The 13,758-nt window shown below is 41.3% G+C and overlaps 1 protein-coding gene across 13 annotated transcripts in view; it reads right to left on the bottom strand.

Annotated features, from left to right (window-relative positions):
- ank1a (ankyrin 1, erythrocytic a) overlaps positions 1-13,758 on the bottom strand; it is a 119,093-nt gene that overhangs the window by 59,826 nt on the left and 45,509 nt on the right. For 10 of the 13 annotated variants that reach the window (XM_033618906.2, XM_078170709.1, XM_078170716.1 and 7 more), the window contains exon 2: positions 7,805-7,897. The exons of the other annotated variants lie outside the window; for them this stretch is intronic. In XM_033618906.2, the coding sequence (XP_033474797.1) occupies positions 7,805-7,897 (93 nt within the window). The remainder of the gene's footprint in view (positions 1-7,804; positions 7,898-13,758) is intronic. 13 annotated transcript variants of the gene reach the window in all.

Genomic DNA, 13,758 nt, shown 5'->3' with positions numbered 1-13,758 from the left:
CAGTGAAAAGCTAAAATATGCAAATAGTGTTGCTCTGGCTGATGTATCCGTCTGGCTCTAATACAGATATATCAAAGTCATATTCTATTACATGGCAGGTTGTTATTTTAACAATCCTTGAGGGTGGCCTTATGAGTCCTTTACCTTTCTGCATTATATTGTTCTAAATGCACTGGATTGTCAGTTTACAGTTTCTGTGGGGAGTATGGCATTTCCAGACATTTGTTTGGGCTTGCCTCAGTGCAGCACCAGCGTCATTTCTCACCATAAATAGTGGAAGCATAGGAAACAAGCCAGGAAAGAAAAGATGAAAGAAGAGACGGATGTAAGGAGCGAGAAGTAGTCAACACAGCTGACAGAAGGGAGGACGTTTCGGGCACAGTGGTAACTGTGCTGATAAATAAATATGTGCCCGGGGAGCTGCACTGAACCTGTTCGCCTCAGTTTGTACTCTATTTTCTTCCACAGTCTTGTTGACAGTGTGATGGCATCTTCATCTGCACAGCTCTGCTGAGTCAGACCCTGATTTCTCTTCCTCCTCTCTCACGCACACCTTCCATCACCATATTATCTACACTGTGGCTTCCTGCAGCAAAGAGGAAACTGTACAGACTTCAATGTATGGTCAGCTCTTAATTTACAAATAAATACATATTTGATGCTGCTTTCCACTTGAAGAAACCGTTTCTGCTGCCTCAGGGCCCAGATGCTGAGCTGCCATGTGTGTCTGAGACTGACGTGTTAATAAATATTAAGCAAGCAATTAAGGGAGATGCTCTCATCAAGTCAGAGCAGGGCCAGTCAAAAGAGAGATTATAAAACTGACTCATCTATTACTCCACTGCTTCTGTCTGCCTGCTGTAATGCTGCCTCACACACATACGGATTCAAACGCACACTCACAAATACAGACGACTCATCATACACACTCACGTACGTGTCAACACACACATTCACCTACAGTGCGGTACATGCAGGTGCATAACACGCACGCTCACTCACATTCGACACACATACAGTATGCAGCTCATAGCAACCTTCCAAATGCAGGCGAACACTTCAAGCAGCGGTATACTCAAACTGAAAAGGGTCGTGCAACTCGTTGTCCAACCGTGTGAGGAGGCCAACTTGTTTCTTTCTCTGCTTTTTTTTTTAACAGGTGGTGCTAGAAGCTGGTCGTCATAGCGAGATGGTTACATTATGAGTCAGAGGTTGGATGGTCTGCAACTCAGTTGGAGCCTGACGGAACTTGAGGATGGATTTGGGCTGGTCCCACTGTCATATGATTATGAGAGGGTTCAGGTCGAGGTGGGCCTAACATTCATATATCGCTGTAAAATATAAAATTACAGTCATACACTGATAAGAATGCATACTGATCATTTAATCCATCATGTTTTACTTTTTCTTAACTCCTGGCTGTCGTTGGCTGTGCTCTACTCCAGTATGGGATTACTATATTTCCTCTAGTGGGATGTTAGAGTTTGACTTCACTTCCACCTACTCCACAGTATGAATCACAAACTGCTAACATAAAGCAACACTTTTTGTTTGAGGTTAAATGGTGGTGGGTTGCATTAAAAAATGTTACTATGCTATATTGAAATAAATGCTCTGGAGGAAACCTGGATATAGCCTTTGAAATTACAAAGTAAAAGCACAGTTTAATTGACCAAGTAATTTACCAGTCTCGTTTAAGTGTTGTCAACGGTTAAATTAAAACATAAAAAATTACATGACATTTCAACTTCAGGGAGCACAGACATTTGATCTTTCGGGTTTTGGTCTGTGTGGAAAACGAGCTGTGCATGTTCAGCTTGGAAACGTCGAGCAGAAGGAGAAGCTGTCTGTGGAACACTGAGCAGATCTGTCTTAGATATTGTTTAGATTTCCTCTTGATTTTGGTCGTACCCTCCATTCTCAGACAGTCGACCCGGTCTTTATCACTGCTGATGTCGACAGGATGCAGGATGTGTAACGTCTTACACTGACTCTGTATGCACTTTTCCAGTATCGGCAGAAAGATTGTCCATTGCAAAAGGAGTGTTCTACAGCTTTCCGACTTTTCGACCAGCACTTCTTTTGGAGTATACGTCAACCTTTACCATGCACTCTGCGCATTCACCTAAACACATGCACATGCTCGCATGCATGCACATTGTCGCTCAGTTTCTCCTTTTTCGTCACACAAAAACTGATTGTAAGTAAAGTGCCTAAAAAAAGGTGAACAAATTAAAAACTGTTTTAAAAGTGGGTAAAGTGAAGAATTTGACGATTTGAAGGCAAATTAGTTGAATTGATATAAATAAAATAGAAGTGTAAAAGTTTAGGAGGATGAAAAAAGTTCATAAGACTTTATTTGGACAGTCCACCTACAGATAGTTTACAACATTTCAACAGCGTATTCGTTTAGATTCAACAATGCAACTGTTGATTTATTCTGTAGATGTTTAACAGATTATCTATAGAGAATATGTGACAATTAATGAACATACTTTCTTGGACTATTCACTAAACCTGTGCTGCAAAAGTTGACTGAACTAAATTACTGTGAGAATTTATGGTGCATTGTCACATAGATACTATAGATAAACATCTACTGAATAATGGGAAACAGCTGAATTGTTTAATCTCAACTAATAAGTTGCTGAAATGTTACAAATACTCTACAAACTATCTGTAGGTGGACTCAAAGCTTTAATCAGATTTTGAAAAGTGGAAAAAGTCTCAAAATGGCTTCCTAGCATCCCCGTGTGAAACAAGCTAAATATTAAGCGGGAAGTTCAGTGTGTCTTCACATTTCTTTGAGACAAAGTAATACAAAATTAAACACTTCTGTTCAGTTTGAACTGGTGATATTCATATTTCATGATACAGTGACATGTGTATGACACAATTTTCACTTCAGTATTATGTTAATCCTGTTATTGGCCTCATTTACAGTTGTACGAGTGTAAAATGTCTTGTTATAATCTATGAAATGTGCTGGTGTTTATGAAGAAACCGTTGCCACCTGCAATGCTACATGAAATCTTACGGAAAGTTTGAAATGTCCACTTTTAAAGGGACTTTGAGAAATGTTCAACCCAGTGTAGAATAAACCCAGTACAGTGAACCTGTCCTGTAGGTGTGGTTTGCATTATAAAGCCATTTGGGTTATAGTAACTTTGGATGGCTCCATTGAAAGCATTCTTTGTAGGCCAGATTGTTCCCATGAGGCGTCTCACTTTTGCAAAAAGCCAGAGAAGATCAGTTCTTAATGGGTCAGCAAGACGAGGAGAATCCCGCTCTCCTGTCTTCTTCCTAAAGTTGGTATCTGGCCAACTGAGACATTATTACACGACTTCTGCAGTTTTGCACAATAGCAGCAAAGCCCCCTCTACCTTTAATCTGAATTATGTGGAGCTGGTATCAGTAACCCTGGGATAAAAATGAGAGTTACAATATTTGAATAAGCCATGGCCTTTCACATGTAAATTAAACTCTGTCCCCCTAGCCGAAACAAATTACAGCCAACTGCTGGTGGCTGGACATGAATGGGCTTCCTAATGTAGTCTGCATCTACAGTGGGCTGGGGAGCAGCTGGAAAAGAGAAACTGAGACGGGGGAGAATTTATGTGACAGTGCAGAGTGTGACAGTTTGCTTTTTTTTCATATTGAGTCTGCCATGCAGCCGTACTGTGACGAATGGGGCTTGGCTCCCTGAGCATCTGTCTCCAAGGACTCACTGAGGGGTAATTAGAGCTGTGGGATGATAAGGGATATTCTCTGGGCCCACTAACTATTAATGGTGGCAAAGGGGACGGGGCCTTTACACAGACCTCTGACATCTCACAATTCTGTCGTACAGGAGGGGGTGGGGTGGGACGGGGCGTTTGATTTTGGTGTAAATTAAATCAGCCCTCAGGGAAAGAGTCATGGTTTGTGAGACCAGCTGAAGGGGTTGCTGTGAGTTTTATATCACAAAGCTGCCGACTGACTGATCTGAATTATTCTGAAGACTGAGAATAATAAAATCAAGCTGGAGACACTTTAAAAGAAAACTATGGTCTACTACTTTTATGTTCTTTGCTTGCACCATCAATCTTACAGTTATAAGACTGATTTCACAATACTAATTGCTGAGATCTCAAAAAGCTGCAACTTTGCTTAAACAGGATAACAAGCACGAGCGGTCAGACAGTCAGCATGTAAACATTCCCCAGGTAAGTCAAATTTATTTGAAAGTGAAAACAAAGACTAATCATTACCCAAACTGTCCATTGTAAACATCCATCACAGTTACCATACAAAGTTGGAGACCATTCATTTGACTGAAAATTGCTTGCTATAAGTCAAAAAAGCTTTCTCTCTTCCCGGTTAGGAGTGTAAAAAGAAGAGAGGTTACAGCATCTATTATGTCATACCATTGGGGTACAACAGATGCGCAGTGAAATCTGAGCCATACTTTCCGAAAGGCTCACTAGCTGGTGTACTATCACAGAACATGGGGATGGTTGATTTGTTTTACTAAAGCGTTTGTAGTCTGCCTTTGGTCAAAATATATTTTATACAAAAAATAAAGATATGAGTAAGAATTATAATTCTGCAATTACTGAAAAGGTCCTTAATAAAAGACCATAAACAAATATTTTCAGTATGAAAACATTCTTTTGTATACCGGCTTGTTTCTAGCACTGTCTGCTGTATCTGTTCAACACTGCAGCTCCAATCACAATGGGCACGTGTTGGTCATAGCTCCCATGGGGTCAGAGAATGTATCCTAACTCTCATTTAATAGCTTTGGCCCATAGACTACATTGGGATGCCAATACATACATTTAAAAAACTCATTTTTGTAGGCTCTGTTAAGTTTTACAAATATAAAACTTCCAAGGATTAAGAATGACCTTGGAGGAAACTTGTATTCCCCATGTCAACAGTTTTACAGAAGTCTTTTTTATAATGGTGGTCAATGCTAAAAATGCTTTCTGGACTGTCGGGGGTATTTTTGTTGCAATGCCTTGTTTGGCCACTAGCTGACCGACTGTCGTAAATTGTGCACACACAGTTTTCCTGTGCAATGAGGGATTATTGTTGACTTTACTTCTGATAATCCGACTGAACTGTTTACATGATTGACTGACCGTTCGTGTTGGTGCTATTTTATTAGCAATTCTGCCCAATTTTCAGATCTCATTAATTTACTCAGACTCAGACTCAGACAACTTTATTAATCCCACAAGGGGCAATTGGTTTGAGCTAATTTATCTGGTGTCCACCGTATTCTCTGATAGATTGAACCAACGGCTGGAGCTGCAATGATAAAAATGTTAAAGTTGTAAAACCCCTTAAGATGCAGGACTGGGGCAGTAAAGGTTGAGAACTGCTGGCAGGAGGGGACACTGTGTCACTCTCTAGCTAACACTAGTTGAGGAAGCAGACATCCTGTTGCAGGGATTTGGTTTATGCTGCTGTTGTTTTCCACTGCTGTGTTGGCTAAAGGCCAGTGACGGGGACTGGGCTCTCCAGGACGATCTATCACTGCACCACTCTTTCTCTCTCCGTCTCTGTACTCGGGGACAGACAAGGTGTTTGCATACCTCTGCCCCCACCCAGCAATCACCATTCTCCACCTGTATCCATTGCTTTCTACATTCCCTTTCCTCACTTGGTCATTTTGTCATTTGCAAACTATCAGGGAGTTACTAGGTCGGGTTTGTTTGGAAATCTGAAGAACAGCAGACTGGGTCTAAAGTCCCAGCTGCACTGAGTCTTTACTTCTAGGAGGATGGTGGGAAAAAACTGATACAGCATAGTACTGTGATATTTTGTGCTGCAATACTTCGTCAATGCACAGACTCCAAGTGTCGATTTTTTAATCATAGGAATTAATATTATTGCAAATACAAATTAAACTTTTGTTAGCCTGTTAGAATAACGAAATTAATTGCTTTCTCAGTTCACTATATACATTTTGCTGTTATAAATATTGAAGTGAGATGAACGGACTGAAAACTTCACGTCATTAGTTTGAACAGACATTGACAAAATTTTTCTTTGGGGTTAAATTTTGCAAAAACAAAAAACATAATAAATCGCAATATATATTATTGCAATACTCAGCATATAGCATAAAGTTAAAAACTGCAATTTAAGGGACCTCTGGTGATCCCCAACCTTACTGACCGACACATAAAGACAAACAAAAACACCTTCTTTCACTCCTTCACACAAAAGGTAAAAAGAACATTCAAAAGGAAAAAGGAAAAAATACAACTGGCCAATGCACACGCATTCATGAGCATCACCGAGGGAAAGACTATACTCCATATTGTTGTGTGTTGGGCCAACGGCCAGGGAAACTGTGTGTTACCTTCAGTCTGTGTTAAATGTGTTCACCTAATGTTTTTTTGTTCTTGTGTTTCTGCATTTTAAGAAGCTTTACTTTGTCAGCTGAAAATGTCTTGAGGTTCATTAAAGATTAATCCAATGATGCTCCGGATATTTTGGGAGCAATATGGAGATCGGGAGAGTAGGTTTGGGAATTTGACATGAGAGCAAGGGGGGAGGTAGGATTTGAGGGGAAATCATCATGGGCGAGGGTCGTCTGGAACAAGTTTCCCAGCAGCTTTATTGCACTTAGATGATCTCTCCTCCACACAGTGGAAATGGACTCAAGATCATCTATTAGATAGGTGCAATAAAACCTTTGGCAAACGTGTCCCTGACTGATTAAAACAGATAAAACCTGACAATACACAGGCACAGCACATGACAAACAGTGACACAGGAAATACACAACAGCCACAATACACAAACACGACAGCAACACATCAAAGGCACGGGCAAAGACAGGCACCACCACAACAACTACAGCAGGAACACCACGATGGAAAACACACAGGGACAGACTGAAGCACAGACACAACACAGACGGACATTCATATCAAATCTCATAGTAATACACAGTCTGAAGCCATGCACAGACGGAAGTTAAGCATGCACACAAACACACTGATAAGAATAAAGAGGTCAACCCTCCCAAAACACACACACTTTCTCTGTTTCCCTCTCTCTCACACACTCACTCACACACACACACACACTGCATGTGTTTTGATTTAATCCTAAACACGAACACAGTGGTACAAATGACACAAGCATATTTTATAAACCAGAAGAACCCACAGGAAAAATACATGGACTGTTGTCTATCTATTATCACTACTGTGAACCTGTGTTGTGTGAAGTACTTTGTGTAGAAGCATACGCAGACGTGCTAAATTCTTGTATCCAGTCGATAGGAAATATATATCAAAAATCTATATTTTGCCCGTGGACTCTTGCCATGTAATATGCTGCTTGAGAACATTAATTTCAGAGAAATCACAGACACTGATATAGATGTGAATATAGATACAGATACACACTCATGTTGTATATCAATATGTGAGACTAAAAGAAAGAAAAATACGCAAACAACCAAATGAAAAAATAAAAATCAGCAAGTTAGTACAATACGTCAAGCAAGGACGGGAACAAAGAAAAAGCTCCAGCCTGATCTCACGGCACCTGACTGAATTAGCTCACAGCACAACAGCAACACTAGAAAGTCAAAGGAACCAGAACTACAATACCATAAGCAACACACAACAAAAACAAGAGAGATAAAGATAAAAACAACAACAACAGCAGAGCAACAGTGACACAAACTTTAAGTGACAGGTACAAGATGGTCATAAATACAGAATATATATATATATATATACATATAGATATATAGAAATAGGAAAAGCCAGATATACGTGTTGCAGATATTTACTTCATCATCATAGTGCCATACTCCTTGGCCATCCGGCATCTCAGAGCTCACACTACTGTCCTGATCGATTAGCCAGCGATGCACGGCGTGGGCCTAAAAGGACATACGACATAAAGACAGAGCCCAGTTAATCGCAACAGGGAGAAGCAGAGGGACGGAGAGACAGAAGAGGAAAGGGAGAGGTAAGGGGAGAGGAGAGGAGGACAGGAAACAATGGCAAGGAAAATGAGAGAGATTCAAAGAGGAACAGGTGAACATTATATTGAGACACAGGTAGAAAACAAGGTGGAGGGAGAGGGGGAGGAGGAAGAGAGCAGGAAGAGGAACCACCCCACCCCACCCTGTCCCATCCCATCTTGCTTGTCCAACCCCTCCCGCCCCCAAGAAACTCTCCCTGTGGGAAACAGGTCAGGTTAGGATGAGTGGTATGAGTGTGAAAGCACGATATGGCACAACACAAGGGTATCACACATACAGTGATGAGCGCCGGGCGACGCCACACTGATGGCGATGGAGGAGGATCTGGTGCTGATGGTTTGTGGCTAACAGATGGATCAGCTGCAACCTACAGTACACACTGGAGTGAGTCCTTTACAAGTCACGCTTGTGCAAGTGGAAACTGGACACAAAATGTAGTGTACTTACCCAGAATTCACATATAGAAATGTGCAACCACATTTGTGTGGCACGAGACACCACATACAGTATCTATAACACAACAACACAGAGAAAGACACACAGTGAGGCCAAGTCTGGCCTCTGACTGAGATGCATAGAGAAGAAGTGCGCATACTATTTCAGCATTGTTTTACAGCAAAGAAAGTGTCTGCAAAATATGTATGCAGTCCGCCAGATAGTGTGAGAAACAGCAAGAATGGTTGAAACAGTAATTCATTAAAAAATGTCAACAAAAGGCGGTGAGCTCCAGACAGTGACCAGATAACACTTGTTTTTTCCTCCCAAGACTGTCTGCTCCTCTCAGCCAATCAGACCGACAATTCCTCCTCCAGACAGACCAACAGTACGAGACAGAGGAAAGGTTGCAGTTTGGCCCTGCTCACACTCCCTCTGTTGAGTTCAAACACATATTCTGTAGCCAGCTCCAGTCCTGACACACACACACACACACACACACAACAAACCCCATCTGTTACTCTTGACTGTTGTCGCGTCAGCACCAAAAACAACCCAACGCAGCTCCTTTTGTGACGCTCGCCGCCCCTTTGCGGCAGAAATACTTGTCAAGATTTACACTGGGGTGAAATCGCAGAATGCAGGGGATTAATTACCCTGTCATGGCTGCTACTGCACATTTACTATTTACTTTACGCCAGCAATTTTACGGTACTTGTGTTTTTAAGATGCAGTGATGCAGGCTGTCATACCATGACACTGCAAAATAACATTTATTTTAGACTGAAGGGCCGTTTAGCACACAAACTGTTGACTGAAGGAGAAAACTGTAGCTTGGCCTCTTTAAAGGGTATGCTATGGATTTAAAATAAACATACAAATAAACAAAAACAACGTACAAACTCACATACACACAAAATGAATCCCTCTAAACCATCACTTATGACCCATTAGAAGTGTGTGGTAGGGTATTCATCTACAGAGACCCTGCCCTCTGCCTGTATTTTCTTCTTGTTTTGCTGTGAATGGGCCATTGTTGAGCTGGACATTTGGGCAGCACGCAGGTGAGATTGGGATATCATAAAAAGCTAGCAACCAGGAACCAGACCATAAACAGCACTTGGCCAATTTTCTGTTGGACAGATAGGTGCTGGCGGTTAGCTTAGTAAGCTTGCTACAGTATCAGCTTTTCCAATCCGACAACAGTGCAGAAGCTTGCAGTGTACAGACCATAGACTGTATATAAAGATGGACAACATGTCTCCAATCGCTCCAACCAGGGTTTCCCACATATTCATTTATTTGTGGCGGCCTGCAATGATCAAAACCTTTTCCAGCACATTTTAATTTCCTATATTTGGGGCTGGACTGTTCATTAGAAGCGCTGTTGGAATAAATATACCGCTTGGTTATTTATTGGCAGCGCAGAGCTGCTCTGGGCACAGACGGAGCAGCAGACCGTCAGGCGAAGTGAAAGTGAAACTTACCTGGTAATTGTGCCTGGTCTAAAAGTTTGCTTTCACTCATATACAGCTGCACCTCTTATCCATCGATCCGATCTGATCAGCTCTAACTGGATCTAATTATCAATTATCGAATCCCTCCACAAAACTCCACATGCTGCATTCATGGACTGGATTCATGAAAATGAAATCAGAGAGGGGACACAAACTGATATGTAAGATGTATTGTTGTACTTGTAAGACACAGTACTTGCCTAACCCTTCATGTAGGGACAACACATCTCAGAAGTTACTTGTACTACGTCACAGACATTACAGAAATGGTCGGGGGAGGTGGTTTCCAAAGGTTTTCCAACATTTGACGAGCAGTAATGAAGGAGTACTGTATACTGGCTGCTTTCTAACCCCAACTAACATCAATTGCATCACATACTGTAAAATAAATCCTGAGTCTAATCGTGTCTGTAAAACCAAGTCCTATGCTGAAAAACTCCTTTTAAGGCGCGAACAGACAAAATGTCCTCTTCCCTGAGGATTTTCCTCATCTTCCTATGTTTGTGGGGACATTTGATCCCCATAAGGACAGTTACACACACACACACACACACACACACACACACACACACACACACACACACACACACAGAAGAGGGAGCAGGACCTTGTGTGTCAGGTGTTGTGTCCGCGAAGACAGATGCATTAGCTGGTAAACACAGAGCAGAGAAGCGGAGGACAACGCAGAAACAGACGGAGTCACCTCAAGGGTACTGTGAATCAGAGGGTGACAGCAGAGGCCAAAGTCCTGTGTAAGGACACCCGAAAATAGACAAAACAAGCAGAAGGGGGCAACTACAACGTACACCCAGACAGCACTCTAGTACATGTGCTTTGATATTTTTTTTTACCTTTCTAAGCATGAATGTGCACTTTGCATGACCTTCATCTGTGAGAAATATTTGCAGTAACAAATACTCAGTAACGCTGCCTGACTGTGTACGTGGAGGGGAGTGTGTGTGTACGTGTTTATGTGTGGATGTGTGTACGTGATGCACGGCGGCTTCATCCGTAGAGTTTGTGGCGAGTTACAGAGCGTGTCAGCTTAAAAGAATAATTGGATTAAGTAGCAGACGGCTACTGATGACAGGGAGAGAGGGGTGAAGGGGTGGTGGAGGAGGAAGAAGAGGAGGAGGAGGTGGGGAGACAGAGTGAGGCAGAGAGGGGGGAGAGAGGTGCTGATAAGAGTAACAGGCCATTTGCTGCTGAGTCTCTGGGAGCCTGAGGGCAGCCAGCAGACACACAGAGGGAACTCAAACCGTTATGCTATAGATTAGAGGGATAAAGGGATAACACTCGTCATCTCTGGACAGCTAGCTAGCAGCCTCTTGGCATTTGGGTATACTTTACATCAAATTTCAAGACAAGCATAAGACAACCAGTATGAGTCATGTACTGTACAGCAGAAAAAAAAAAGAACTCATCATTCTGTGTCCGTCTGCTTTCAAACCTTCCTGATGGCCCCTGGAGAAGGGCCACTCTCCAAGATGTTACCTCTCCACATTCACAGCTTATCCTTTACAGTGTCAGCTGCAGAGGCAAAGCTGAGGATGAAACTGAGGACAGGAGTCAAAAGAGAGACCAGTGCTCATACTGAAAAAAGAGAGAGTGTGAGAGAGAGGAGTGGAAGAATGATTAGAGAGTAATCCACTGAGAGAGGGGCACTGATGAAACAGGACATAACATAAAGCTTCCTTGGTGTTTCATTTGTCACAAGCATCATTTGTTGTGTGTTGACACAGATGACCTCAGGTGGAGCGCACAAACACTAGTAAAGTACTTGAGCAGAAAAGAAAATGTGCTTCTGCTGGATGAAAATGTAATGGTGCAAAAATATGAATATAAAATACATATCTGAATTTTTTTCCCCAAGCTAGGTCACCCACATTTTTATCAAAAGTTTTCGTATTAAATTCCAATTTTGCATGTTTGTTACTGCAGCTGCTGACATATTGTATAATCAGTGCTGGGCTTGTTACTCAAAAATATAATATGACAAATTACTCTTTTCATCAGTAATATTATCACACACAAGCAGTGCCAACATAAACATAAAATAAGTTAATATTAAAGAAAACCGCTCTACAGAGCACCGAGCTGCTGCTTGTACATGTGCCGCCATTACCTCAGCCTTAGCTGCACTTACAGAGTTCACCCTGACATTCACACAGAGGGGCACATGAGAGTCTGAGAGATAGCTTGTAAATAATTGTTGTTACCTGGGGGTCTTCTGTTGCCTGTGACTGGTATTTTCCCAAGGATCTGTCTGAAAGATGAAGAAAGCTTCAATAGTCCATAGTCAGCAGCTGTCCACCTTTAAATTCCAGGTTTGGACTACAGCAGTCGGGCTACAGTCAACCTTCACGGCCAAAGAGGGCTCACCTTTGGTGTGGTGTATTTCCTGCTTCACATTGTTGTACTGTTGGCCATAGTAGGTGTTTCAGACCAGAGGTTTGAAGTCGTGTTTTTTAACAGTGGACAGAGTTTTAGTACCACCACCTGGGACAACGATGCTCTTGTCATCTTGCCTCCCAACAAAATCAAAGTAATCGGAATATTACCAGCCGATGAATGTGAGCATTACAATCTTCCAAACTAGCTTGCTGCTTTGTGACGTGTATGTGCAGTGTGATGATTCCAAAAATTAATCCACTGATGGGATTAATCGTATTTCAAGTCAGTAGTGGGGTGATAACAAAAGTAATGTTACAACAAGTTATTTGGTTTTGGGGTAACTGTAATATTACCACTGAAATTTTATGAGTGATTGCCACATCACTCGTTACAGAACAAATAATATTACTGTAAGAAATACTAGTAACAGGTTATTGCCCAACACTGATGATATATAACCTATTTTCTTTTTCTTTAGTCACACAAGACACTGTTGCATTCACATGAAGTTGTATACTATAGCTGATCTCACATTCACTACACATACTGTTAAACTGACAGTCAACACAACATGCTGTAACAAATCTACAACAAGCTCACCAGAGATGGTTACAGTCCACCTCAGATCAGTCCATCTGATTTAAATTCACACACAATGAATAAGGTCGGATACAACAGCGAAATACAATAGCAGCCCACAACAATATCACATAAAAACACATCACGCATGTCCTGTTTAATTAGCCTTCCTGCACGTACCATACAGAGACATGTATAATGTTACTTTACATTATGTAAATCTGCATGTTGTAGTGAAACCATCTGCCAAACAGAGATATTGAAAACTACAAAAATTAATTAAAATTTTTGCACATTTTATGCAGTCCGATGATGACTTAAGTGATCTTTATGTGAACCCCACATTTTGTGAGGGCCACAGACCAATACTACAATATGCCACTCTTAAATGTTTTAAATCACCTCATGACTAATGTAAAATCTAAAGGGAAAAAGACTTAAAATTCTGCATAAGATGAAGACGTGTTGACATTTGGCAACATATAGCATGGATCCTTACTGTGCTTAGCAGAGGTGAAACAAAAAGAAATTCATGATTTGTTATTTTTGTGTGGAGGTATTCAAAGTTTAATCCTTTCTTTTTGCTGTACAACATTTGCAGTGTATGGACATGAGCTAGAAAAAAATTACTAAGTTAAATAGCCTGAATTAAGACTTAGAAGAGCTGTATGTGACATGCAGAACAATAATATACATAACATATACAATAATGTATATTAACAACTACAGTATTTGCTTTGTAACGAAACAGTGGAGTAAAGTCACGCTCTCTCTCTCTGTGTGTGCGCTCTAATCCGAGCTTCTCTGTTCTATGTTATGGTAGATGCTGCA

This window comes from Epinephelus lanceolatus, chromosome 9 (genome assembly GCF_041903045.1).
Source record: "Epinephelus lanceolatus isolate andai-2023 chromosome 9, ASM4190304v1, whole genome shotgun sequence".
NCBI classification, from domain to species: Eukaryota; Metazoa; Chordata; class Actinopteri; order Perciformes; family Serranidae; genus Epinephelus; species Epinephelus lanceolatus.
The sequence above is the reverse complement of the archived record's forward strand: the minus strand, read 5'-3'. Positions and strand labels throughout refer to the sequence as shown.